Genomic DNA, 26,093 nt, shown 5'->3' with positions numbered 1-26,093 from the left:
GAGTTTGTGTGTGTGGTTTTTGGAGGGGGGTGAGGGAGTGAGAGAACCTGGATTTGTGCTGGAAATGACCCACCTTGATTATCATACACATTGTGAAGAGAGTGGTCACTTTGGATGGGCTATTACCAGCAGGAGAGTGAGTTTGTGGGGGCGGGGGCGGAGGGTGAGAAAACCTGGATTTGTGCTGGAAATGGCCCAACTTGATGATCACTTTAGATAAGCTATTACCAGCAGGACAGTGGGGTGGGAGGAGGTATTGTTTCATAGTCTGTGTGTGTATATAATGTCTACTGCAGTTTCCACTGTATGCATCCGATGAAGTGAGCTGTAGCTCACGAAAGCTCATGCTCAAATAAATTGGTTAGTCGCTAAGGTGCCACAAGTACTCCTTTTCTTTCTGAAGCTTGTATCATCATCATCATAACCCTAAGGACATATAAAGTGTCTTCAAAATGTTTAAGAAACATTAATTAACTTTTACAATCCTCTTATGAGGTAAGGAAGTATTATCACCTCTGTTTTACTGTTGGGGAACTGAGGCACAGAAAGATTTAAGTACTGTAGTGTACTCAAGGCTACACAATTAACCAGTGTCAGAGGCAGGGTTAGAACTCAGAAGTTCCTGGTTTCCAATTTTACGCTGAATGGAGTAGCCTAATTTCTTCTATGTCCCTTCATGTATGTTTTCCATGCAACTTTTGGACTTAACTATGTTTGAGCTAAATTCTTCAACAAAAAAACTTCAAAAACAGACTCCAATGAGAAACTGCAGAACTGGAATTAATTTGCAAATTGGACACTATCAAATTAGGCCTGAATAAAGACTGGGCGTGGATGGGTCACTACAAAAAGTAATTTTCCCCTCTGCTAATACTCGCTCCTTCTTGTCAACTGTTGGAAATGCGCCATGTCCACCTTGGTTGCATTGGCCTCGTTAGCACTACAAAAGTAATTTTCCTCCTTTGATATTCACCCCTTCTTGTCAACTGTTGAAAATAGGCCGCTTCCACCTTAACTGAATCAGCCTCATTAGCAGTGACCCCCTCACTTGGTAAGGGAACACCATCTTTTCATGTGCTGTAATATTTATACTGGTCACTGTATTTTTCACTCCATGCATCTGATGAAGTGGGTTTTAGCCCACAGAAGCTTATGCCCAAATACATTTGTTAGTCTCTAAGGTGCCACAAGGATTCCTCGTTGTTTTTGATTTTGTATTTTTCTGCATAACATGCAACTATATAAATCTGTGGAGACATTTCCCATGGGCTCACATGTCCCCAAACACCATCCCGTGCTGGTGTTTGCCCTGCAGTGCCCCACCTACATTTGTGCTCCACAGACTGCTCTGTTCTAGAACTCCAGAATAGCTGCTCCTTCCTGTTACCTATGTTCATACCTGTTACACTGGCTCTGCTAGTTGGGATGGTGCATCAGAGCTGGCAGGTGCTGAGAGAAGGAGAGACATGGAATTCTTGTGGAATAGCTTTGCCTCAATAGAAAAACCTATCTTCAAGGTGATGGCACCGCAGATGCAGGTAAGAATCTTTGGTTGTGTTTGGGGTGGGCAGGGGAAAAGTGAAATGCCCCCCCAGCAAAATGAGTGAATGCTGGGGATAGTGATTGACTGATGGTTTTCCAAATGCATTGGTCACCTGTGTCTGGCATGTATCTGAATAATAAAAGGAATGTGCAAAATTAGCCAGTTCAGAACAAGAGACAAAAGTGTCACAAATAGCTACAGGCAGAGGTTCCGGTGGGAGAGTGATTTTGTTGTTATGACGCAGGACTTGGAGTTAGGCGATGGGGGTTCTGCTTCTGGCTCTGCCATATGACCTCAGTCAAATCACTCACCAATTATATGCCTCAGTTTCCCTACCTGTTCTGAGAGGGTGATAATACTTCTCTACCTCACAGGGGCAGAGGCAGGTTTTAGGACACATGCAGACCACGGGATCCCACTGCTTTTAGAGACCAAGAAATATCGAGATATATTTCAGCCCCTCTCCGTGTGGAGCCCTGACAGCCTAAACCAATAGGAACTGATCATTTATGATGTTTCTGTGGTTTTCCCTGTAGATCCCATATAAGCTACTGAAAGCAAAGGACTGCAATGGGCTAATCTCAGCTCAATCACTGACTCCCTCTGTGGCTTTAGTAAAGTCACTTAGCATCTTTGCCTCAGTTTCCCCATATTTAAACCTGTGATGCAGATACTTTACTTTATCTGCCTGTGACAATTAACTAGTTAGTGATTGTATAACACTAGTCATATATGTGCTCAAATTCACCAGAATGCATCCACATTCTCCAGTACCTAGCACACAGCCTCAGTTCATTTGAAGGACGATCCCTCAACTAACCTTTCTGAGAGCTGGAAATGATGGGCCATCTCCAGCTTGTAGCTAGGCTTTACGTAGGCTCGGAAGCTGATGATGATGATTATTGTTTAATGGTGGTGCCTAGAGACGGCAATTGAGATCAGGACCCCATTGTGCCCAGCACTGTACATGTGCATAGAGAGAGGCAAACCCCACCCCGGCAAGCTTACAATATGCATAGTTAAGACAATTGGAGTGGGAGAAAAGAAGTACTTGGACTGTAAGCTCTTTGAGGCAGGAATCATCCTTCTGTTGTGTGTTTGTACAGCATCTAGCACAATGGGGCTCTGATCCATGCCAGGGGCTCCTAGGCACTATGGTAACAAAAATTAGTAATAATATTGTTATCCCCGTCTTACACTGAGACACTAAGTGACTTGGCCAAGGTCACACAGGATGTTTGTGGCTGAACAGGGAACTGAATCCAGGTCTCCTGAGTCCCAGGCCAGTGCTTTAAGCACAAGACCATCCCTTCCAGGAAGGGTGTTTCTACTCTGTTTGATAAACAATAAGTCAGTTAAGATTTGAGAAGCCCTAAAGGCTTCTCTGGACACGATAAGTACAGAAATCTATTTCAGGTTCTCCTCTTCCTGGCAGCAGAGGGAGCTCTGCCTGTGATCATGGTTCCTAAGAATCATTGGCTTTGTGGATCTGTGTGAAAGATTGTTCTGTGTGCCTAAGGCTGGCTTTGCAAACTCTGCAAGCAATGAGGCTAAGTCCATGAATACTCCCGGAGCACCAGTAGATTCTTGGACGGGTGTAATTTAGCCAAGCAGGTCAAGTGCTCTTTCATTATACACACCCAAAGCTTGAGCCAACATACGTGGAGAGTCATTATTCCATCAGTCTTGGGACAGGAATTAGGAAGCCTAATGAGTTAATAGTTTTCATGCTGTGGTTACTGAGCATGGAATGTTGCCTCTTCAAACATACTTCATGATGGGTAGCCTTTTGTTCTCTCAAAGAGGCCAATCGTGCACCGGTATGTTAAACTGTACAAATATCCCTTCCCTAAGGATGCTGCAGACCCTCAATCTGTATCAGAGGAGAAAGAAACCCCATTAGGAGGAATTAATTAGATTGGTGCCTGCCATTGTCCCATTTAAAAACAGACAAATCTCTTTGCACGGAGGACTGACTTGACCCAAAGCTTTCCTTCTCTTTACCCTGAATAGAAAGGGAGACTAATGGATTTAATTATTATTCTCAACAGCCCTGCTTCCCGTTCCGGCTCTGAATCACAGGGTTATGTGACATCCACATGTATATTACAGGGCAATAGAGCAGGAACCTGTTTTATTTTTCTCATCAGGTGGCAGAGTTATTCTTAGTAACTTGACAGGGCGGATTCATTGACGGAACAGCCAGGTCTTTCTGCTTTTGTGGGATGTTAATGAACAAATGACATTGCTAATGGTTATGAAGCTACTTAAAGCCTGTAATGAACCACCCTGAGAGCTCATTCCTCCTTCCACGTGGTGTTCTCCCTTCCCACCTCTTCATACACATTATTACCAGCATGTGACAGCTACAGCTACTGTTGCCCTGTCCAGGATGGAATGGCAAGAGCTGCTCAAGTATTTATGACTATGTCTCCTTCAAATGGCTGGCCCAGAAATCATAAGACAGTTACAAGCTCCCCCTCCTCTTCTAGATAGAAGCCTTGGTATTTTGGGGCTGAATGGTGTTATGTCCATCTAGCATTGGGCAAATCTTGGTGGTTTCTTTTGTGTCCTGCAAAGGACTAGAGATGATCCTTTGACGTTTTCAAGTAGAAGGGCCTATTTCCTCCAGGTTTTCTACATGGGTTTAGATGACACCTCACAACAACACAGGATGCTTATTGTCACGCTTTCATTCTGAAGGATCCCAACGCACTTTGCAAGCTAAGGTCTGGATGGTTCCATGCAGAGGAGACCCCTTACTAACGTGGAAAATGTGGATAGCTGCCTCTATAGCAGAATCTTTCCGCATCCTGGGAGCTGGTGGTGTACCCTCCAGGGCTGGGGATGTGTGCTTCATCGCCCCTTTTAACCTGCAGTCCTTTGAGAAGTAAATACAGTCTCTGCAGCCATAGTAAGTAGTTGACATGGAAGCTGGAAATGGCGAGGGTCCCTGGAGCCAATGCAGCTGCATGGGGCCTTTGCACACAGCGACATGGGCTCCAGCAGATTCTCATTTTATCTCTAGATCATTTCTCCTAGGGACAACACTGTCCTGCCATGGAGTGATTTGGGTTTACCTTGTTAGTTACAGCATGTGATAAACCAGGTAGGCAGCTACACGTCTACATTGCAATGTTAACCCAGGCTCTTACCCAGGTTTTAGCCCAACCCTCCCACCCACACTCAAAAACCTCCTATCTGGATTGGGAGGTGCTTTAAACCTGGGTTGATCTTATGGGTGCATAGACTAGAACCCAGACTCTACTTCAGCTTGGGCTGGAACTTGCCCGCTTTGCAGTGTGGATGTAGGCTAAATCACTTCAGTGCTTATAGTCCTCCCGTGCCTTACCATGGTGCCCTCTGAAGGATTGAGTAGTTCTCTCACTATTGAGTGGGAAAGAATCCTAGCCTAGAGTGTCTCGGCACAAAGAACCATGGGCTGTACCCTCCAGCAACACCTGGGGGAGTGCAGAAACAGCGAGGACACAGTAATGCTCGTAGGACACTTTTTGCAGTAGGGCTGCTCAGAGCCAGCCAGGCAAGATTAAAACTCAGGTGCCAATCACACAAGTTAACTTAACCTGAGTGAGATCTACCTCCCCCTTTGCCTCTTTGTGGGAAGAAGCATTAGTAAGTGACTGACAGCAAATATTACCCTAGGATATGCTGGTTTTCTGCAGGTTTTGGTTATCCAGTGGCTGAAAAGCAGCCACGAGACTGACTAATTCTAGGCTGTTTGATTAGTCAGATGTCAGTAAATGGCCCTGCAGGTTCACGTCAGAAGGTTCTTGCTGGCGACAGTGCTTATTACTAAAGCAAGGCATTGGCTCTATGGAAAATAATCAGATGCATGCAAGGAAAGCAGCACTGTCTAGCGATTAGTAGGACAAAGCTTGGGTTCTCATCCTGGCAATGCTCCTAGCTCACTGTGTGACACTAGGATCAAAGGTGCCCCCAGATTGCTCGACTGAGGGGGAGAGGGGCTCTGGCCTTCCTTAAGATCAAAAGTGGGCGCTAATTTTGGGTGTCCAACTCGAGACACCGTGAAAGAGTCTGATTTTCTGAGGGGATGAGCAATCCTAGGGTGAGGTTTCCGGTCTACTGGAAGTCAGACTAGATGATCACAATGAACCCTCTTGTCTTGGAATCTGTTAGTGATCTAATCTGAGGGGAAATTCACACACACCTTGTGGGAATGCTGCCCAGCCAGTTGCACAGAACTAATTGTGCTCTTTGCCTGTTGGCACACATGCAATGGAACTGTGCCTACATCCCAGGGATTCTTTAAAGAAACCCTGATTATTTGCTGTCTTGGTATTTGGGAAGGTGATTACCACTGGGCGGTGATTACTGATGGTGTTTTTTCCTCTTTTTCTTGGTATTTCCATTCTATCCTTGAATTACTCCTCACCCTCACCCCTTGATTCAGCCCTGCAAATAACTGTGTGTGTTTCAGATCATTCACTTGGAAAGGCTGAGGCCCATCCAGAGCCAGTCGTGGGCATGGAGCAATTGAAAATCTGGCCCCACATCATTCCTGACCATGTTCTTTGCCTCATAATGCTTTACACCTGCAAAGGGTTGTACATGCATTAGCGATTTAACATATGATTATTGTTAATCATAATGCCTAACTCTTACAGCTGTTTTCATCAGTAGATCTCAGAGCACTTTACAAAGGAGGTCAGTATCACTAATTTTCTCCATTTTTAGATGGGGAAACTGAGGAACTAAGAGTCACTTGCCTGAGGTCACCCTGCAGTCCAGCGGCAGAGCTGAGAATAGAATTCTGGTCTCCTGAGCCCCAGCCTAGTGCTCACTCCACTAGCCCACACCGATTAGGGGCAGGGACGTGACCCGTGATTTTGTAATCTGCTGCAGTCATTAACTAGCCCAGGGAGGAAACATCCAGCCAGGTGTGCGCTTGCTGGGCTCTTCACTCCTAAAACCCAGACTCTCTCTATTCCTTGCCCTTCTTCCTCAAGGAAAGAGCCACTAAAAAGGAAACAAGCCCAGAAAGGAAAGGGGAAAGTCCTGCAATCCCATGCAGATAATCGCTGCTTTGGCAGGGAGGAGAGGAAAAAGCAGGGTGGCTGGTTGCTGGCATTGGGGTTTAGGACCCAGAGGAGCCAGCGGCAGGCGCCAGGGATTGAGGAGGAACTAAAAAGTTCTCGGTTCTCGGTGTGGCTCAGACTCTGCAGCCTGGGGCGCTGGGGGACTCTGCTGCAGCCCTTCCTGCACCATGAAGGAGACTCTGTTCAAGGGGAACTTCTGGGTGAGAGGGGGAGCTGGCTGGGAGGTGTCGGGGGGAACAGCTGGCCTGGGGAAAGAGGAGCTGGAATGAAGCTAGTACCAAATTGGGCTTTTCTTGATTCCCAAGAGCCTTTAAGGAGAATACCCTGGGCTGGAGCTGCCTGCTTGTCCCAGCCTTTCTGATCCTGCTTTCCCTCAGCTGGAGTAGGCTGGCTTCTGCTTTAATGCATGTCATCTTGGAGACCTCTGATGCACAGCAGGAGAGGAGCGCCAGGGTTTCTGTGGCTCATAAAGTAAATAATGTTCATGGTTAAAATTGCCTGCCAGGCAGTAACTGCAGCTGGCTGGTCCTCTGTGGCGTTTGGATGCCATATGCTGCAGCTTTCCTTGGATGGGGTGTTCTTCGCTTACTGTTTGTGTGGCTTTTGTTGTGTGCTGTCCAGCAGTGGCTGTGCGGCACCCCAGAAGTGGCTGCAGTTTCGTGGTGAGTGACACCGTCCCTCGGTGTCTACACTTGGGGGGACATTCGGGTCCCACTGAAGACAATGGGAGTTCTGCCAATAACTTCCATGGGACCAGGATTTCAACCAACGGGGGGGCACACAGGGTCAAATGCTCCCCCCCTCCCCCAGATTGCCCAAGAGGGGCTCTGTCCTCCTGCTGTGCCTGCCCTCTGGCACCCTGGGCCCCTGTCCCTGGCAGCTGGGTCAGGCAGGGAGTGGAAGGGGTATGAGCAGCCGCTATATATATATAATATTATGTATAGTCATATAGCACTTCTATGGCCTTGATCTCCTACAAGCTGCTCCGCAAGCCAGATCCAATCGCTCCTGTGAGCTGTCTCTCCACTGGGGACAGGATGTAGTCAGCTGGGCTCGGTGCAGGGGTCTGCCTGCATGAAGTAACTTGCCAGGACAGGGTAGATGATGGAAACTGACTTTCTGGTCCCTTGACATAGTCTAATCGCAGGGGTAGGAACTAGACACTCTGGCGTTTGATTCTCTGCTCTTACACTAAATGGTGTGTGATCTTTAGGAAAGCCACTTGAGTCTGGATTGCTCCATTGTCTTTGAGTTCTTTAATTTTTGGGTGCCCAAGTGCTGAGTGGCTACAACTCCAGTGACAGGCAGTCAGAGCAGTGGGTATGCAGCACCTATGAAAATCCAGGTGCCTAGATCTGGATACCCTAATACTGAGGCACCCAAAATCGGTGGGCACTTCTGAAAAGGTCGTCCTTAGGAAATGGCAGCACCAAAAGGCTATCTGTAAAATGGGGCTAATGACGCCTCCCCTACCTCACAAGGATGTTAGCCCGTCTGAGAAGCACAGAGCAGCCTCCCTGAAGCCTGCTTAGGGGTTGGCTGGATTAGCTGAATGCGACTGCTGTGGTTTGCAAAGTGAAGTGTAAATTCTGAGTGTTGTAATGGGTTCATTGTCTCGGCCTGTAGCATGGCACAATCGGTATGCAAACACAAGGTATGTATTGGGAAAAAGTATGAAAATAAGCATTGGTTCATGCCTCACCCTCGTTTTTCAGCTATAAACGACACCCCTTTTTATCTTTGCTCTGTTTTGTAGATGTGCCACAGAACTTCATCGGTAGGGAAGGAGGTCTGTGAGATCCAGGGCTGTGTGTTTAAAAAAAAAAACAACCTCACCTCCTGAAAACTAAATTCAACTAAATCCTCCTCACCCCTAGGATTTTAGAGAGGGCTGGGAAAAAGGGTGTGTGAATGAGCCATCAAGTGCATGTGTAGGGAAAGTATTAGAGAGGTTTGAAAAAACGGGCCTCTGAGCAGTTTGCCTCTCTGAAGTCACTGTGGACTAAGGGAATGTCTTGACTCCAACTTACTTTGTGGTCACGTACAGTCAAGTTCGCTAGCTTGAGCGACAGCAGCCCTGCCACAAGATAACCCAGATGGGTTAGATTAGCCACCCAGAGCAGCTGCATTCCTTCTGTGTTACTCGCTTGAGCCCCCCCCGCCCCCCCCGACAGGTCAGCTACCTCAAGTTTAACGTAGCACCTAACCCAAGCTAGAGATTTTTGTGTGTGGACCGGAGTGAGGTTAGGGGCGGTGCTCAAGTTATACCTTGAACTAGCGCTGCAGTGGAGACAAGCCCTTAAGTTAAAAATGGGGCATCAGATCATCCCCTCCCATTTTGAAAAGCTGCAGGAGGGGGCTCTGTGGGAGGAAATCTCTAAATGGAGTCACCTCTGTGCCACCCCCCCCCCCCCCAACCCTAGTTGGAAGAGCCAGGACCATCTTCTCAGAGCCCTGTGTCTGTGGTCTTGGCTGGGCAGCCCTCTGCTTCCTGGCTCCATTAGATTGCTGATAGTGTCTGTGTCCCCAGAGGGGCTATGCAGGAAAGGCTGGGGGCTGAAATATCTTTTTCTGTTAAGGCCCTCAGAGGCCAAAGGAGAATGATGTATGTTTCTTCCCCTGCTACTCTCCCCACCCTTCGAGACTCCCCAGCATGGAGTTTCCTCTACTACAGTGACGGGGGAAGGGTATCACAGCAGGGGCTGATCCGCCCTTCTGCACTGAGAAGGGGAAATCCATGCATGGAAGGCACTCGGGCCTTCCATGCATTCATGTATTCATATATGAATATATTCAGCATTCATATATTCATATAGCCCAGGGGGAGGTTTTCTGGGGCCAAGGGAAAATGCTGCGTAAACCTGCGTGCCTTCACACCCAAGGGAAATACAACAGAATCTCCCAAATTCCCTCCTCCTCTGGCCCGGCCACACACTGCTCGCTCTCCCTCCCCTGTCTCAGGAAGGGTTTACAAAACATCTCCACTGATGCTGGCTGAACGTTTTTAGCCAAAACTTTTTTCCCCAGAGAGCAAAGCTGCTTCGTCGACACTGGAACGTTTTTGGAATTGGTGTCTTGTTTCCGAATTGTTTAGTTACAAAGAAATATGAAAGAAAAAATCTGATATTCGCACATAGAATATCAGGGTTGGAAGGGACCTCAGGAGGTCATCTAGTCCAATCCGCTGCTCAACATCTCTAGTTGGGAGGCCTCAGGTCTTGGGTGTCCAGGTTGAGACCATCAAAGGCCTACTTTTCAGAGGTGCTCAGTGCTCCAAATTCCACTTGGAAACCAAGGGTGCTGTAAGTGCTGACTACTAGTGAAAACCAGGCCTGAGGGAGGGGGACGGGGGGAGCTGAGCACCCAAATCTACTGAGATTGTCAACTTTTGGGGGCAGCTTTTTGTTCTGTGTCTGTATAGCACTTAGCATAATGGGGTCCTGGTTCAGGACTGAGGCCTCTAAGTGCTACCACAATACACATAATAAATAATAATAATGCTGGACGCTTCTGAAAATGTTGTCCCCATCTCCTTCTCCCTGTTGAGGAGTCAGAGCCCCTTAGTGATGAAAGCACCTGCAGCACTGGTTTAGCAATGTGTTTTACATTGCCAGCTGGGGTAGAGCTCCTCCCAGATAAGTTCTCAGCAGCAACCCCACCTGGCCTCTTCCTTTCCCCTTGCATTTTCAAAGAAGGGGTCAGGGGTTTTGTGGTTAGCAGCCAAGTGCTGTAGGATAGTGGTTTTCAAACTGCGGGTCAAGACCCGGTACTGGGTCGCGGAATGTCAGGCACTCAGTCGTGGCGGTTCTGGTCAGCACCACCGACAGGACTATTAAAAGTCCCGTCGTCGGTGCTGCCTGGCTAAGGCAGGCTAGTCCCTACATGTTCTGACACAGCGCTGCGGCCCGGAAGTGGCCAGCAGCAGGTCCGGCTCCTAGGCGGCGGCGCCACGGGGCTCCGTGTATTGCCCCTGCCCTGAGCACCAGCTCTGCACTCTCATTGGCCAGTTCCCAGCCAAAGGGAGCTGGGTGGGGCGGTGCCTGCAGGCGAGAGCTGCACAGAGTCACTTGTATGCCTCCGCCTAGGAGCCGGACTTCCTTCTGGCCACTTCCAGGGTGCAGTGCAGTCCATGGTGCCAGGACAGGCAGGAAGCCTGCCTTAGCACCCCCTCTGCACTGCTGACCAGGAGGTGCCGGAGGTAAGCCCATGCCCCTGCCCCAGCCCTGAGCCCACCCCAAACCTGGAGCCCCATCCTGCACCCCAAACCCCTCATCCCTGGCCCCACCCCAGAGCCTGCACTCCCAGGCCAGAGTCCTGACCCTCTCCCGCACCCCAACCCCCTGCCCCAGCCCAGAGCCCTCTCCCACACCCTGAACCCCCTAATTCCCAGCCCCACCCCGCAGCCCTCACCCCTGCACCCTAACCCTCTGCCCCAGCCCTGAGCCCCTCCCAAACCCCTTATCCCCAGCTCTGTTGGGTCACGGGCATCAACAATTTTCTTCAACTGTGTCACCAGAAAAGAAGTTTGAAAACGACTGCTGTAGGGGGGTGTGTGTGTGTGTCTCTCATGAGTAATCTTCTGTTTCTTGGAGAAGATCTGCTGCAGTTCATTTAGGAAATATCCTAAATGAATAAAGCTAATCAATGGAGCTGGTGGGGAAAAGAGAAATAGATTTTGTGAAATATTTTGAAAGGAATGAAAAGAATTAATTTCATTTGAAATTTCCAGTCATTTTTTTTAAATGAAAATTTGTCGTTCATTTTCGAGTTCTGAAACGAAGCTTTTTGAAATTTTCAAATACTTAAAAAATTTTTTTTTTTAAATTTCATTTTGTCAGCAGAGCAAAACCACCTTTCCCCCGCCCTTCTACTAGAATGATGGAGGGCGGGGTATAAAAAGTGCATATTCTTCCCCCACCAAAACAAAACCTTCCCCCCAAATTTCAAAACTTTTTGTTTCTATTTTTTTTTTTGTAAACTACACACATCTAATTTTGGTTGACATTTTGTGGGTGCGCACACGCACGCGTGCATTCATTTTGTTCAAAAAGATAATTTTCCATTGCAGTGAAAGAAGTTCCACATAACATTTTTGATTGGTTCGACTAGCCCACACATGTCAAAATAAAAGACTATAGAACGTCGTATGGTGCACGAGCCTTGTTCATTTGTGAATCACGCAGGCCCCGATCCGGTCAGCACTTATGTCTTGTGAGTTAGTCAGATCGTGTGCGGGGTACCACGGAATTCAATGGCACTATTCACACGAGTAAAGTTACCCTCTGGCTATGTCCACAGTGGCACAGCTGCAGCGCTTCAGTGTAGACGCTCACTATAGTGATGGGAGTGGTACTCTCTCGTTGCTGCAGTTAATCCACCTCCCTGGGATGTGGTAGCTAGGTTGACAGAAGATTCTTCCTTAGACCTAGTGCTGTCTATACCGGGGGTGAGGTCAGCATAGCCCAAGGGTGGCCAACCTGAGCCTGAGAAGGAGCCAGAATTTACCAGTGTACATTGCAAAAGAGCCACAGTAATATGGTCAGCAGCCCCCCATCAGCTTCCCCACCCCGCTCCCAGTGCCTCCCACCCACCGGCAGCCCTGCCGATCAACACCTCCCCCTCCCTCCCTGCACCTGCCAATCAGCTGTTTCACGGCGTGCAGGAGGCTCTGGGTCGGGGGGAGGAGCAAGGGCACGGCAGGCTCAGGGGAGGGGGCGGGAAGGGGTGGAGTGGGGGCAGGGCCTGTGGCAGAGTTGGAAAGTTGGCACCTGTAGCTCCAGCCCCGGAGTCGGCGCCTCTACAAGGAGCCGCATCTTAACTTCTGAAGAGCCGCATGGGGCTCCGGAGCCACTGGTTGGCCACCCCTGGCATAGCTAGAGCTCTCAGGGGTGTGGATTTTTCACACCGTCGAGAGACACAGCTTTGCCAATTTTCAGAGTAGCCATGGCGTTAGTCTGTATCACCAAAAAGAACAGGAGGACTTGTGGCACCTTAGAGACTAACAAATTTATTTGAGCATGAGCTTTCGTGGGCTACAGCTCACTTCATCGGATGCATAGAATGGAACGTATAGTAAGAAGCTATACATACAGAGAACATGAAAAGGTGGAAGTACCCATACCAACTGTAAGAGGCTAATGTCAGTTTTCAGTGTAGACCGGCCTTCAGTCCTATGTGTTGACAGGATTTGATTGCAGTAGTACCTGCGATTATTAGTCCATTCCACCCTCCTCATCCCCCTCCTTTTTCAAAATGCTCCAGTTCCAGTATGTTGCTGTCCCCTTTCAGCCTGGTGGGAAGTTTTATTCTGGATTCTGAACACCGGAATGTCAAAGCTTGTAATGGACATGCAGCTAGATTCTTAATCCTGCTATATATGGCACTTTACGAACAGACTGGAAGAGATGGCTTTTACCCGAGCATGATTACAGTCTAATCTGCAGGGATTTTGTTGTTGATGTGGTTTGGTTTGGTTTGGCTTTTTAACTATTTCTATATTTAGGAAGTTTTAACAGGTTTGCTTATCCTAGCCATGTAAATATCAGAGCCAGTACAGTAAACATTACAACAGTGAGCTTTTGTTTAGAGAAACATTATACAGTACTATAATCACTGGATCTCTTTATCTGACGGGGTGTCAGCATGCTACAGAGTGAGCATCTTTACACTTTTCAGAGAAGCAGCCGTGTTAGTCTGTATCAGCAAAAAGAACAGGAGGACTTGTGGCGCCTTAGAGACGAACCAATTTATTTGCGCGTAAGCTTTTGTGGGCTACAGCTCACTTCATCAGATGCATAGAATGGAACATAGAGTAAGAAGATATATGTATACACATACAGAGAACATGAAAAGGTAGAGTAAGAGACTAATTAAGATGAGCTATTATCAGCAGGAGAAAAAAACCTTTTGTAGTGATAATCAAGATGTCCCCTTTAGAGTTCTAGTGATTTAGTTAAATTGAGTGAAATCTCTGATGACATGTATTTAACAAAGCAGGCACATCTCTCAACTGTTAATATTCAAACAAATCAGACAGGTGCACTGGGTTTTTTTTGCCAACCGTGGTTTGAATATTGAATAAATAGTAACTAAATATCTAAGTATCTATTTGTCCTCTGTCTGTTTTGCAGGGTACATAATTGATGCATTAATTTTTCAGTGACAGCCACCTTTGTTTGAACCATTCCTCTAGAGTTGGACTATTTTTCTTTTTCCAACAGAGGCTATCAGAAGCTTATCAGCTACTAGCAGATAAGAGATTAATTCCTCATTTCATTGTGTGTGACCATTTCTGGTGGGAAGCCCCAGTAGATTGCCAAAGGATCATTTGGTAATTAATATCCATTAATTTGTGATAGTTGGTTATAAATTGCATTCAGCACCCTCTAATGACTGCAGATGTCCACCATATATGTATAAAATCTCCTCATTTTCCCAACATTTATCCCCCTAATTTTGCTGTTTTTCATTTGGCAAAACTCTCAGTGTAATAAAGATGACAGCATTGAGCCAAGAATTCAAGGGTTACAGTACATTATTATTTATTTGGATTTGTGTTGTGAATGACACTTCTAGGTACTATCAAGGATCAGGGCCCCTTTGTGCTAGGCTCACAGGATGAAAAGACAGTCTGTGCCTCAAAGAGCTTATGATCTAAGTACTGACGACTGTTGATTGGCCAGGACTGCTTGGTGGGGGGTGCAGATGGGTGTGGGAGGGGAATGAGTGATGGAAGGAGAAGCCAACCAAGTAAGTTTAAAGAGGGATTTGGTTTTAGGTTCTCAGGTCGTTGGCTTTGACCGGTTATCTGTGTATCATTGCTGTGCTAGCTGTTGCATGCAGCGTTAGCGCTCCAACTTCCTCCTTTCATTTTTTCCTCTTCGTTTACTGAAAAAAGCAAGAGGAAGAAGAGCTTTTCTCCACTAAACCTACTGACCTTGTGTGAACGATGAGGACAATACCCTGGGAGAGTAAGAACTTCTCTGTAAGGCTGTGTCTGCCCCGGGAAACTTGGTAGCTATACTTCTCCACCGGTGTTAGCAAGGGTGGACTCTGTAGGGTAGACCAGCATCATGGCTGGTGGGTAGGAAAGGGTTAACTGTGCGATTGGGCTAGGCAACACATTGGCTAAAAATAACAAAACCAAAGGCTGAGTCCTGTTCCTACGGGAGTCGCATTGATGGTAAATTATGACTACAGAGTTTCTTAGTTTAGACTGGTCTGAACTGTCACCACTGAATGACAGCAGGTACAAAAGAGCATCCATTAAAGTACAGCTGTGGATGCTGACTGTCCAAAGCCACATTCTGATTGGCTGGTGGGGCCTTCTTGATGTCACAGGTGCTCACCAGTTTCCAGCTGTACTCAGCTAGGACCTCCTGGTTAACTTATTCAAGAGGTCTCATAGACTATCAGAGTTGGAAGGGACCTCAGGAGATCATTTAGTCCAGCCCCCTGTTCAAAGTAGGGCCAATCCCCAATTTTTTTTTCCCCAGATCCCTAAATGGCCCCCTCAAGGATTGAACTCAGAACCCTGGCTTTAACAGGCCAATGCTCAAACCACTGAGCTATCCCTGACCCCCAGTGAGTGTTGTGGTAAAGGAAGGAACAGTTCTGATGTTTCACTGATAAAGCACAGAAGGACAGTGAGTCCTTCAAAGTCACTACCTTGTTAACCAAGCAAACCAACTTCCACTTGATTTTGATGTGAACTGCTTATTTTGTATCCCCATCTGTCTGTCTGCACTGATCCTCTTGCGTGACATTAGAATTCAAAGAGCTGCCACATAAAGCTGTTTATGTATTGTTTTCATCTGAAAAATAGTAGCTTGAGGTTTCAGATTAGGTGAAGACTATACATTTACTAGTAAACACAGTTCAGATGGTGCAACCATCCCTTGTTACCTGGCGTCACAGTCCCCTTCTGTTTCCAGTCTCATCCACTTGCTCCACTGTCCATATGCTTTTCTTCTGTTCCCCTTTGTTCTTCATGCTTTTTTCTTCACCTCTGTTCTCACAACTTTTCTCCAAGTATTGTCCCTGTAGCTTATAAACAAACATTTTAAGAGTGCAGCTCCTTCAATATGCATGAATAAAAAACCAACTTGAAAGATGCTGGCTCAGTGCGTGTGATGTGCCCCTCTTGTCACTGACTTATAGAGGATAAGAGTCTACTACTGCTACCAGCTAATGAAGGCACTCCTTTAGGTCCAGTGCTAGAGGTCCGTGCTTTGAGGGTGAACATCTCAGGCTCACTCCTTGCTGGTGGACTTGTGGAGGGGATTGTTGCAAAACCAACCACATGATGTTATTTTCATTACCCTTTCCTTCACTCCACCTTGTTTCTCACTTGTCCTGTTAGGTCTAAACTCTATAGGGCAGAGAGATCTCTTGTCTCTAAATCACCATATTCACTGCAGACATTGTAGACATAAGCTGTGTCAGGGATTCTTAGTTACGCCCTTCACTGAGTGACACTCCAAGTCCAGAAGCAAAAGATCAGTTATTAATGTAAAGCTGCCTCTACAAATGGAACATAAATGGAAAAGAAACCTGCTGAAGACAATCTTTTCCCCATTCTTCTATTTTCCGTTGGCCTTTCCTGAAGCAATTGCTGCCAATTGAACAAGCAAAGTTTTTGCAACTTGTCATTTTCATCTCATATTGTTAGGCCTGTTCTTTTATTTATTTTTTTAATCACTTCCTGAATTTAGGTGCCTGCTTCTCCCCAAACCAGTTTCTTTCCTCCCACACCCCGAATATTTCAGGTAATTTGGCAGGCAAAACCCTTGGCTTGTTTTTTTTTTTTTTTTTTTTTTGCTGACCGTGGTTTGAGTATTGAATAAATAGTAACCAAATATCTAAGTATCTATTTGTCCTCTGTCTGTTTTGCAGGGCACATAACTGGTGCATTAATTATTAATGTCCACTAACTGGACATTAATTATTGTCTTGGATGCCTGTAAATCAAACCAGCAATAACAACGATTTAATTGCTATAAAACGGACAAAGGATGACCTAGTGGAATGCAATCCTGAACTTTGAAAGCAGGGTTTTCGTCCTCATGCTTTGCATTTATGGGAAAATGCTTCAGGAGGAGATGTCTGGTAAAATTTTCAAATGTGCATAAGTGATTTAGGAGTCTAACTTTCGAAACAGCTCTGTACACGTGGAATATAGCAGACCTGGATGCTAGGTGCCCTCCACTCATATTGGTAAATGGCTCCTTGCAGCTTGGAGCTCTGAGCATGTTTTTTGGAAATGGCTGAAATATTAGTTTCCATTTGTTTGGAATCCTCTGTATCTTTTGCAGAATCTGGAAACATCAGCTGCTGATTTGTCACCTTGAAATTGTTTTTAGCGTTTCCGTGGATAACGCTGTAAAGCATTTCTGGGTTTCTGTTAATAGCTCTAGCCGAGAGCTAAGAAGGTGGGTGAGGGGTGAGAACTGAACTTGTGCTATATTAAGGCTCCCTGTATATATCCTACAAGATTTTGTGAACAAAAACATTTCCCGTCACGTGCTTGTTAGTTTACATAGGAATTCAGGTTTTCTCTGCCCTGGAAGCCTTGCTGCTGGGAAACTAGTAAAATTGTGTCAAACCAAGGGGCTGAGGGTGAAATCCTGGCCCTATTGAACTCTATGACAAATGTCCCATTGACTTGAATAGGGCTAGGTTGAATGATTGAGGGTGGAAGGGATGCATAGTCATGCTTTTTAAAACTGATTTTTCATACCTATTAAATTCTAGTGCATAATAAACATTAGGGAGAAAGAACATCATAGTTAAAGATGTATCATCTCTGCCCCTTATTGAGGTGCCAGAGCTCCCAGTACTCACCTCTGAGAGCCCCAAGAGGTCCTTTAGTAGAACTAGGGAAACTTCCCTGATAGTTGTAAAGTTTACAAATAACCAAAAAATTCTCCTGTGCCCCCCACCACAAACAACAAAAAGCCTTTCAGAGTTCCTTTGTTCATCGAACCCCCCCTCATCCACAAATCCACTTCCTCTTCCGTCTTCCTTTGCTGTGACACCTTCCGAAACTTGACTGTTAGGCAGCTGCTGGGCTGAGACCACTGCCTGTCCCCTTTGTCTCATGGTTTCCTTGTGCTCCCCATCTCTCTGTTTGTCTGCACCTGCTCTCTCTTGTCTTTGGGTTTGTCTTCGCGCAGACCTGCCCTGGTTAAGTAAAATTAGTTAAATCAGTGCAAATCCCATGGGGGCCTCTCTTAGTTCAGTTGAGTGGCTGGTTTTGCTTTAACTTAAACCTATTCATAACTAACTCCAGATCAGATGGAAACAACCCCCCTCTTATAATGGAACAGGAGTGTCCTACCCAGGGATTTACACCAGTTTAACGATACTGGTTTAAATTCACATTTTTAGGCTATTATATTTTTAGGTACATTTACTGGCAAAGCCTTATACTTACACTGGGGCAGGGGCCATCTTTTTGGTCTGTGTTTGCACCGCACCTCTCACAGTGGGATTATTGCAATACAAATAATAAGAATCAGGTAAAAAACAAAGGCAGAGTCACCCTTTGCATGTTACCTTTAAAATAATCATGAGCGACCATAAGAACGGCCCTACTGGGTCAGACCAATCGCCATCTAGCCCAGTATCCTGTCTGCCGACAGTGGCCAACTCCAGATGCTTCAGAGGAGATGCCATGATGGGACTGCCTACAATGGCATGTGTCCCCTCAGTGACGGCCAATAGCAAAAATCCCCAACTGCTGGAGACGGGACGCTAGATGGGGAGGGCTCTGAGTTACTACAGAGAATTATTCCAGATAGTGGTGGGTCTTGCCCACAGGCTCGGGGTCTAACATATTTGGGGTCAGGAAGGAATTTCCCCCGGTTCAGATTGGCAGAGACCCTCAGGGGTTTTCGCCTTCTAATGCAGCATGAGTCATTTGCAGGTTTAAACTAGTGTCAATGGTGAATTCCTGTAACTTGGTCTTTAAAGCATGATTTGAGGACTTCAGTAACTCAGCCAGAGGTTATGGGTCTATTACAGGAGTGGGTGAGGTTCTGTGGCCTGCAATGTGCAGGAGGTCAGACTAGATGATCACAATGGTCTCTTCTGACCTTAAAGTCTATGAGTCTATAACAGAACAGGCAATCACTGAGTGATCTGTCCCGTTTTCCACTCCCAGCTTCTGGCAGTAAAGGGTGGAGTCCCCACTCTCTGCCTTTCTTCATTTTATGTGCACCTGTGACTCTTAACTTTGACCCCCTTAAGGTTTTCAGCGGGGTCGGATTCCTGGATCTGAGCCTGAACTTACAGCTTTGATTCTGGGTTGGATGCAAAACCAGACAGAGCTTTTTTTGTTGGTTTGGTTCAGAAGCAGCCAAACTATCCTGCCAAAGAGCTCAGGAGACTTTAATGCAGTCTGCACCTGAATTCAGATCCCTAGCACTAACCTAGTGTGCATCGGAGTGCTGTTACTGTCTTGCCTCTCATTCCAATATCCAGGGTGTTTTAATCCCTCTAAATGGCTCTATTATATTTTTACAACATACAAAACAGAGTACAGAGCTGGTGGTGATTGGGGGAGGGATGGGAATGTGTCATAACGAACCTTTCAGGCAGTCAGAGGAAAATATTTCGAGCCCTTGTGTCAAATCCTCTTTGAAATGACATACATTATTCATCTGACTTTGCTTCTGCAGATCTCTGAATTCAGCTTGTGAGAAGGGGAATTCTGAGGCTCTCTGCCCTCTATAAGGGATGCAGTGGACAGAGCACTGGGCTGGGAACCAGAAGACCTAGGTTCTATTCCTACCTTTGCCACTGGCAAACACCCAGATATCAAATGTACATCACCTGCTGTGGCAAAAATCCTGCTGTCCTGAGCTGAACAGTGCTGGAGAGACAGAAACCAGGCCTGAATAGGGGGACCTTCCTATTTCTTATTTCAGTATCATGTCTCTGTAACTTGCACTGCTGAGTGGAGCTGCTGATAGGTGCTTACTGTTATGTTTCTGGCATACATACAGAGAAGTCAGATAAAGACATAAATCGCTCTTGCTGGAAGGTTGCAGCATAATACTATGTTTGAGAATCCAGAACGAAAACACACCATAACCAAAAACCAGAGAGAGACAAAGCAGGCTACTCCCTAAGGCAGAGAGACACCGTTCACCCCACTGTTTTAGGCTAGCTCTTTCCAGACTGACTTTGATTGTGTGCTTTCCTACAGAGCCCCCCTCACTGGCAAGCAGGACCAGTAAACTCCTTACCAATTAAGATGACAGCCTACAATTCCAACATAGTTTTCAAATATACCACACCTACATTGCGACTCCAGTCACTCAAAAGAGAGTTCTGGAGACCATCTGTGTCCTAGCCTCAAGGAAGATATTGCAGCCCTTAAAAATAGTGGACTATTATGTTTCCAGTGGGTTAGAAATACTAGCTCCACTGCATTCTAGCCCCACTGGTTGAACCCACATTGCTTTCAGTGAACTCTGCACTGAGCACAAACGTGCAAAACCTCTATCTGCAAAGCCAGAGATGACTTGATCTTATTTAAGTGCAAACAGAGCTTAGCACTGAATGAGCTCATGCTCTGCAGAGAAACATAATTTCTGTGTAACTTGCTGAACACCTACGGAGCTCGGCCTGGAACCGGGATCCTTTTAGCTATACCCTCCCCCAACCTCTACTATTTGAGCTTGAGGAGAACTCCTCTATAGCAGGTCAACTGGAGGGCTGGCCAGCCCTCACAAACCTAGTACGTTCCAAGGGGACCATGCTTTAGGCATGCTGTCTTTCAGTCCAAGAAGCAGCGACTGGTTTTACTTTTCTTACTCCTACCATAAGGGATGTGTCTTAACCAGAAATTGCTGAAGCAAATGCCAGGTCACTGTGAAACAGGAAGCACTCACTAGTGGGGCTGGCTGCTGTCACACAGGTCTGCAATGACACTTGCATGTGAGTCAGGGATGTGGGCAACTTGTTTTGCCAGATTTAGAGTTCACTTGAAAATCAGTCTTTCCAAGTTTAGAACGGCACTTTGGAGCTTCTGAGGGTCGGGATTTTGTGTTTGGCACAAGGCAAGTTCCGGGCTGCTGCCGTTTTTGAATGTATCTTATTTCCCTGGAGTTTTAGGAGCACAGTGACTTTCAACCAAGAATCTTTGCTTGCATAATACAGGCTTCTCTTTTGTTAGATGTTTAAAAAAATGTAGCCTGCCCTTGGAAAGTATCGTCTTTACATGAAGTGTGTATGGCGGGGAGGGAATGTTTTTATCACATCCCAACCCCACTCCTGCTTCTCGCATCTCTGAATCAGATATCCACCCTGGGAGAGCCCAGCTGCCGTCCCCAGTTAGTTACATCAGTGTAAACCCTGAGTAACCTGGGAGTCAACAGTTGCCGGGGGTTGAGATGGACGTAAACTGAGGCCAGATTTTTATCCGAGTCCATCACTGGCCTGTAATTAGAATGTGCCTGGCCACACTCTGCATACCCTCTCTCTTAGCTAGCAGGATACTTGAAGATGAGTACACCAGAGGCTGACACACTGCCTCTGCAGGTAACTATTATACAGACTGTAGGCAACCTCTAGACTTCCACAGGTGCTCAGCAAAGCTGCATCCTCATTGTGCTTTTTAGCAAGTTCATAAAGAAATATATTAACAAACAAAAAAACCCCCTTTTTGTAAATAAGTCAAAAATGACAAGAAATCTCTCTCCAATTTCCTTGTGGCTGTGGATTGTCCCTGCTAAGCCTCCAACCACAGGTATGCCACAGACAGTAATGTTTCCAAGTCCTTCAAACTGCTTCTGAGCATGTTGTCACAGTGGAACCCTGTCTCGATGGTTTTCTAACGCAGGTCCTTTTCCGGCTGCCGGCCCTTGGTGGTCATTCAGTTTGGTGCTTAGAATTCTGTGTTGGCATGGTTAAAAAGCTGGCAGTGCTCCTCCTCGGTGGCTGTGTTCTGGTTAATAAGTACATCTTCTCTGTGGCAAGTCCTTTGGTTATTGACGAATCGATTCAAAATCCTCGCTGTAGCAAATCCTTCTCTGCAGGAGAGATTTTACACAATGGGAGAGCTCAACCCACGTGGCTCTGAAAAGTGATTGCCCAGAGCCCCAAACAGGAGAGGCACATGGATCTCAGATGCAGATGATGAGGATTCCCGAGCTCGCTGGCATTAACGAGGCCAGTACAGCGTGAGCTGAGTAACTCCATCGGAAGCCGACAGTTACTCTGGATTTACCCCAGCGTAACCGGACTTTTATCTGACTGCCCCCGGTGGCAGTGTGATCAGGATATGCTGGGCATATCGTGCAGTCTCCTTATAGGAGCTTACCATCTCGATTGTCACAGCATTCCAATTGCCTTCAATAACATAGACCTTATGATGTGCCAGTGAAAGTGGTTCCAGCCAAACTTTTAGTCAGCACACACAGCATGCCCCTTACATGCCTGAGTCCATCCCAAGACATCAGGAGGAATTTGGCTTCACTAACCTTTGATTAGAACCCAAACTCATCTGGGTCTTGCATGAAACCATCAACTGTGATATTTTATTAGTGTGTAGTGGCAACAATGGCTCCTGATGCAGGGCCTTTAAGTTCTGTACCTCAAATCGAGTATCTATTATAACCTTTCTGAGTCCCCTTGGGCTAGCCACTAGCACAAACAGCCTCTCAAGATGAGAAGGGAAGGTGTATGGATTTGTGTTTGTGGGCACACAGGGCCTTTCCTGAGAACTAATTGTGGGCATGTTGATCTGGATTGTTGTGATGGGTTGTATGCATCTAGTAGAATCATAGAAGAATCATAGAAGGTTAGGGTTGGAAGGGACCTCAGGAGGTCATCTAGTCCAACCCCCTGCTCAAAGCAGGACCAATCCCCAATTTTTGCCCCAGATCCCTAAATGGCCCCCTCAGGGATTGAGCTCACAACCCTGGGTTTAGCAGGCCAATGCTCAAACCACTGAGCTATCCCTCCCCCCCAGATCTGTCCTGTGTCTAGTTCCAGTCAATGTTTTCATTAACGACTTGGATAATGGAGTGGAGAGTACGCTTATAATATTTGCGGATGACACCAAGCTGGGAGGGCTTGCAAGCACTTTGGAGGACAGGATTGGAATTCAAAATGACCTCGACATGTTAGAGAATTGGTCTGAAATCAACAAGATGAAATGTAATAAAGATAAGTGTGAAGTACTAGACTTAGGAAGGAAAAATCAAATGCACAGCAACAAATGGGGAATACCCAGCTAGATGGCAGTACTGCTGGAAAGATTCGGGGGGTTATAGTGGATCACAAATTGACTAAGAGTCAACAGTGTGATGCAGTTGCAAAAACAAGCTAATATTTTGGGATGTACTAACAGGAATGTCATATGTAGGACACAGTAGGTGGTTGTACTTGGCACTGGTAAGGCTTCAGCTGTGTCTAGTTGTGGGCACCACAGTTTAGGAAGGATGTGGACAAACTGGAGGGAGTTCAGAGGAAAGCCACAAAAATGATAAAAGATTTAGCAAACCTGACCGTGACATCCTGCTGGTACACAAGACTGAGATAAAAGGCTGAAGAGAGGAATTTATTTCCAAATGAAGCTTTAGACCACAATCCCTCTTTTTTTAAAAAAAACAACAATGTTTTCAATTTTTAAAAAATGGCCCTTGTGAAAAAATATATTTTTGTGAATGTTAATTTGTTTTTAATGGCCGTTACTATTTTTATGTTCCTACCTGACATTCTACTGAAAGCTATTTAGACACACAACACAGTTTTACTGCCAACCAGTCCCAATGAAACCCGCCCTGAACTTGCGACTTTGCTGAGTGTCCCTGGCCGAAGCTGGAGCCATCACTTGCAGAAGTGGTGTCTTCTCACAACTGGAAGTTCCCCTTTTGTGTTTGGAGGTTTTTAAGAACAGATGACACAATGATGGAAATTCCACTATGGCCCCTGGAAGCCTCGTCCAATGCTTAACTATCCTTATAATTCAAAAGTTTTTCCTAATTTCTAACCTAAAACTCCCCTGCTACAGATTAAGCTCATTGCTGCTGCTTCTATCTTCAGTGGACTTGGAGGACAATTGATCCCCATCCCCTTTATCACAGCCCTTAACAGATTTGAAGAGTCTTCTCAGGTCCTCCCTCAGTCTTTGTTTCTCAGGACTACACATGCCCCATTTTTTTAACCTTTCCTCATTGGTCAGTGGGACAGAATACACCCTTGTAGTCACACCCTACACCATTGTAATAATCTTTGTACAATGTACACCTTTTAAGGTAACACCTGAAAGCTCATAATTTGTTGGTTAGTATTGTCATGGTAAAATGTATGCGGCAACATTGTATGTGAAGTTATAAGATTCCCTGGATAATGTTATTAACATGTGCCAAACCCCACAGCCCTGCCCAAACTAAGGTAACAAACAGGTCTCTCCTAAACAGCAGAACGTGTGCTCTGCGTAACTTGCGTTTAGGTAGTAAACATAGTCATCAAGCAGGAAAGAAAACAAAAAAGGTTCAAACAGGTGAGGAAAAGCCAGCAGGGAATATCCTTCCACATAGATTCCGGCTCCTAGTGCACATCTGGAAATGTTTTCAAGAGGGGGACTGAAACTATAAAAAGGACGGACAAAACACCCCAAGGCCCCCTTCCTCCCCTGCCCATCACATTCACTGCACCTGAAAGGACAAAGAAAGCATTCATTGGACAACATGGGGAGCGGTCCTGACCTACAGGTTTTGGTCAGTAAGACTGCTGAAAGCATGTAATAAGAAACTCTGCTTGAATCTAATACAATTTGTTAAGTCAGGTATTAGTAAACGTTTTATCTTTATTTTCCTTGTTACCATTTCTGATTTCCATGCCTCGTTACTTGTACTCATTTAAAATCTCTCTTTTTGTAGTTAATAAACTTGTTTTATTGTTTTATCTAATCCAATGTGTTCAAGTTGAAGTGTCTCCATTCGGGGTGACAAGCTGTGTGCATATTATTCCCTTAAAGGAATAACAGACTCAAAAGATTTGTACTGTTCAGGAGAGGGCTGTGCAATACAGGACATACATTGCTTGGAGGAAAGTCTAAGACTCGGGGTGTGTTGGGATCACTCTGCAGTATGATCCAGGCTGGTGAGAACCCAGAGTGTAACCCAAGTATGGTTGGCAGGCTGCAGTTACACACAGACACTCAGGATGTGGCTTGGCATGCTGTTAGGCTGTTTGTGAGCAGCCCAGATGGGAGCTACTTCAGCAAGGCATTGTAAGGCTCCCAAAGTTGCAGGGCAGGGATGACACAGCTGCTCATTAGTCTTGAAACAGGGATTTGCCCAGAATGTTAAGTTTTTTTTTATTGAAAAAGTTTGCTCATCTCAGCTCTAGCCCCTGCAGCAAATATCTGGTCTCTCTTGAGTTTGTGCTGAGAAACTCACATGGCTGGAATAGGAGCAGATGGGGCCACACAGACCACTGAAGTTTACATCAGGGATGGGTCTGGTTCACTGATTGTATATTATATGGAAGACAGGGATGCCGGAACAGGGGTGGCCAGGGGGCTTTGGCCCCATCACTTTTTACCAGCCATAAGGGCCAGGGTCTGGGGGTGGGGTGGGGAGAAGACCGAACGGGGAGTGATGTCTTGGGGGAGAATGAACGGCGTAGGGGCGGAACCTTGATGGAAGGAACGGCGGTGGTCTTCCCACCTGCTGCTGATGGCTGAGGAATTTGCTGTTTATTTTTGGGTTTAAAGTCAGTTTATCAACACTTGCTGTAATTCACTCATCCTCTGGTTGTGTAACCAAAGGGCCTAATAGATTTGAAAACACTTGATAACCTTTTTGTTGTTGGCTGGTGCTAGCTCAACATTTTATTCATAAGAATGACCATATTGGGTCAAGCCAATGGTCCATCTATTACGCTAGCTTCTGACAGTGGCTAGTGCCAGATGCTTCAGAGGGAATGGATGGAACAGGGCAATTCCGAGTGATTCATCTTGTCATCCAGTTCCAGCTTCTGGCAGTCAGAGGTTTAGGGTTACCCAGAGTGTAGGGTGCATCCCAGACTATCTTGGTTAATAGCTATTGGTGGAGCTATCCTCCATGAATGTATCTAATTCTGTTTTGATCCCGGTTATACTTTTAGCCTTCACAACAAGCCCCAGCAACAAGTTCCACAAGTTGACTGTGTGCTGGGTGAAGTAGTATTTCCTTATGTTTCTTTTAAACCTGCTGCCTATTAATTTAATCAAGTGACCCTTAGTTCTTGTTATGTGAAGGGGTAAACAACACTTCCTTATTCACTTTCTCCATGCCATTCCCGACTTTATAGATTTCTATCACATCCCCCTTAGTAGTCTCTTTTCTAAGATGAACAGTCCAAGTCCTGGACTCCTCCGATGCCACCAGACTCCTCGTTTTTGTGGATACAGACTAACCTGATTACCCCTCTGATACTTGAATCCAAGTCCTTTATATTCTCATATGGAAGCT

The 26,093-nt window shown here is 46.0% G+C and overlaps 1 protein-coding gene across 1 annotated transcript in view; it reads left to right on the top strand.

Annotated features, from left to right (window-relative positions):
* Positions 1 to 6,715: 6,715 nt before the first annotated feature.
* Positions 6,716 to 26,093, top strand: part of PSTPIP2 (proline-serine-threonine phosphatase interacting protein 2) — a 51,658-nt gene continuing 32,280 nt past the window's right edge. Inside the window, exon 1 of the mRNA XM_077816638.1 lies at positions 6,716 to 6,821. Coding sequence (XP_077672764.1) covers positions 6,789 to 6,821 — 33 coding nt within the window. The 5' untranslated portion in view covers positions 6,716 to 6,788. The remainder of the gene's footprint in view (positions 6,822 to 26,093) is intronic.

This window comes from Eretmochelys imbricata, chromosome 5 (genome assembly GCF_965152235.1).
Source record: "Eretmochelys imbricata isolate rEreImb1 chromosome 5, rEreImb1.hap1, whole genome shotgun sequence".
Taxonomy (NCBI): domain Eukaryota; kingdom Metazoa; phylum Chordata; order Testudines; family Cheloniidae; genus Eretmochelys; species Eretmochelys imbricata.
This window is presented reverse-complemented; position numbering and strand designations above follow the sequence as displayed.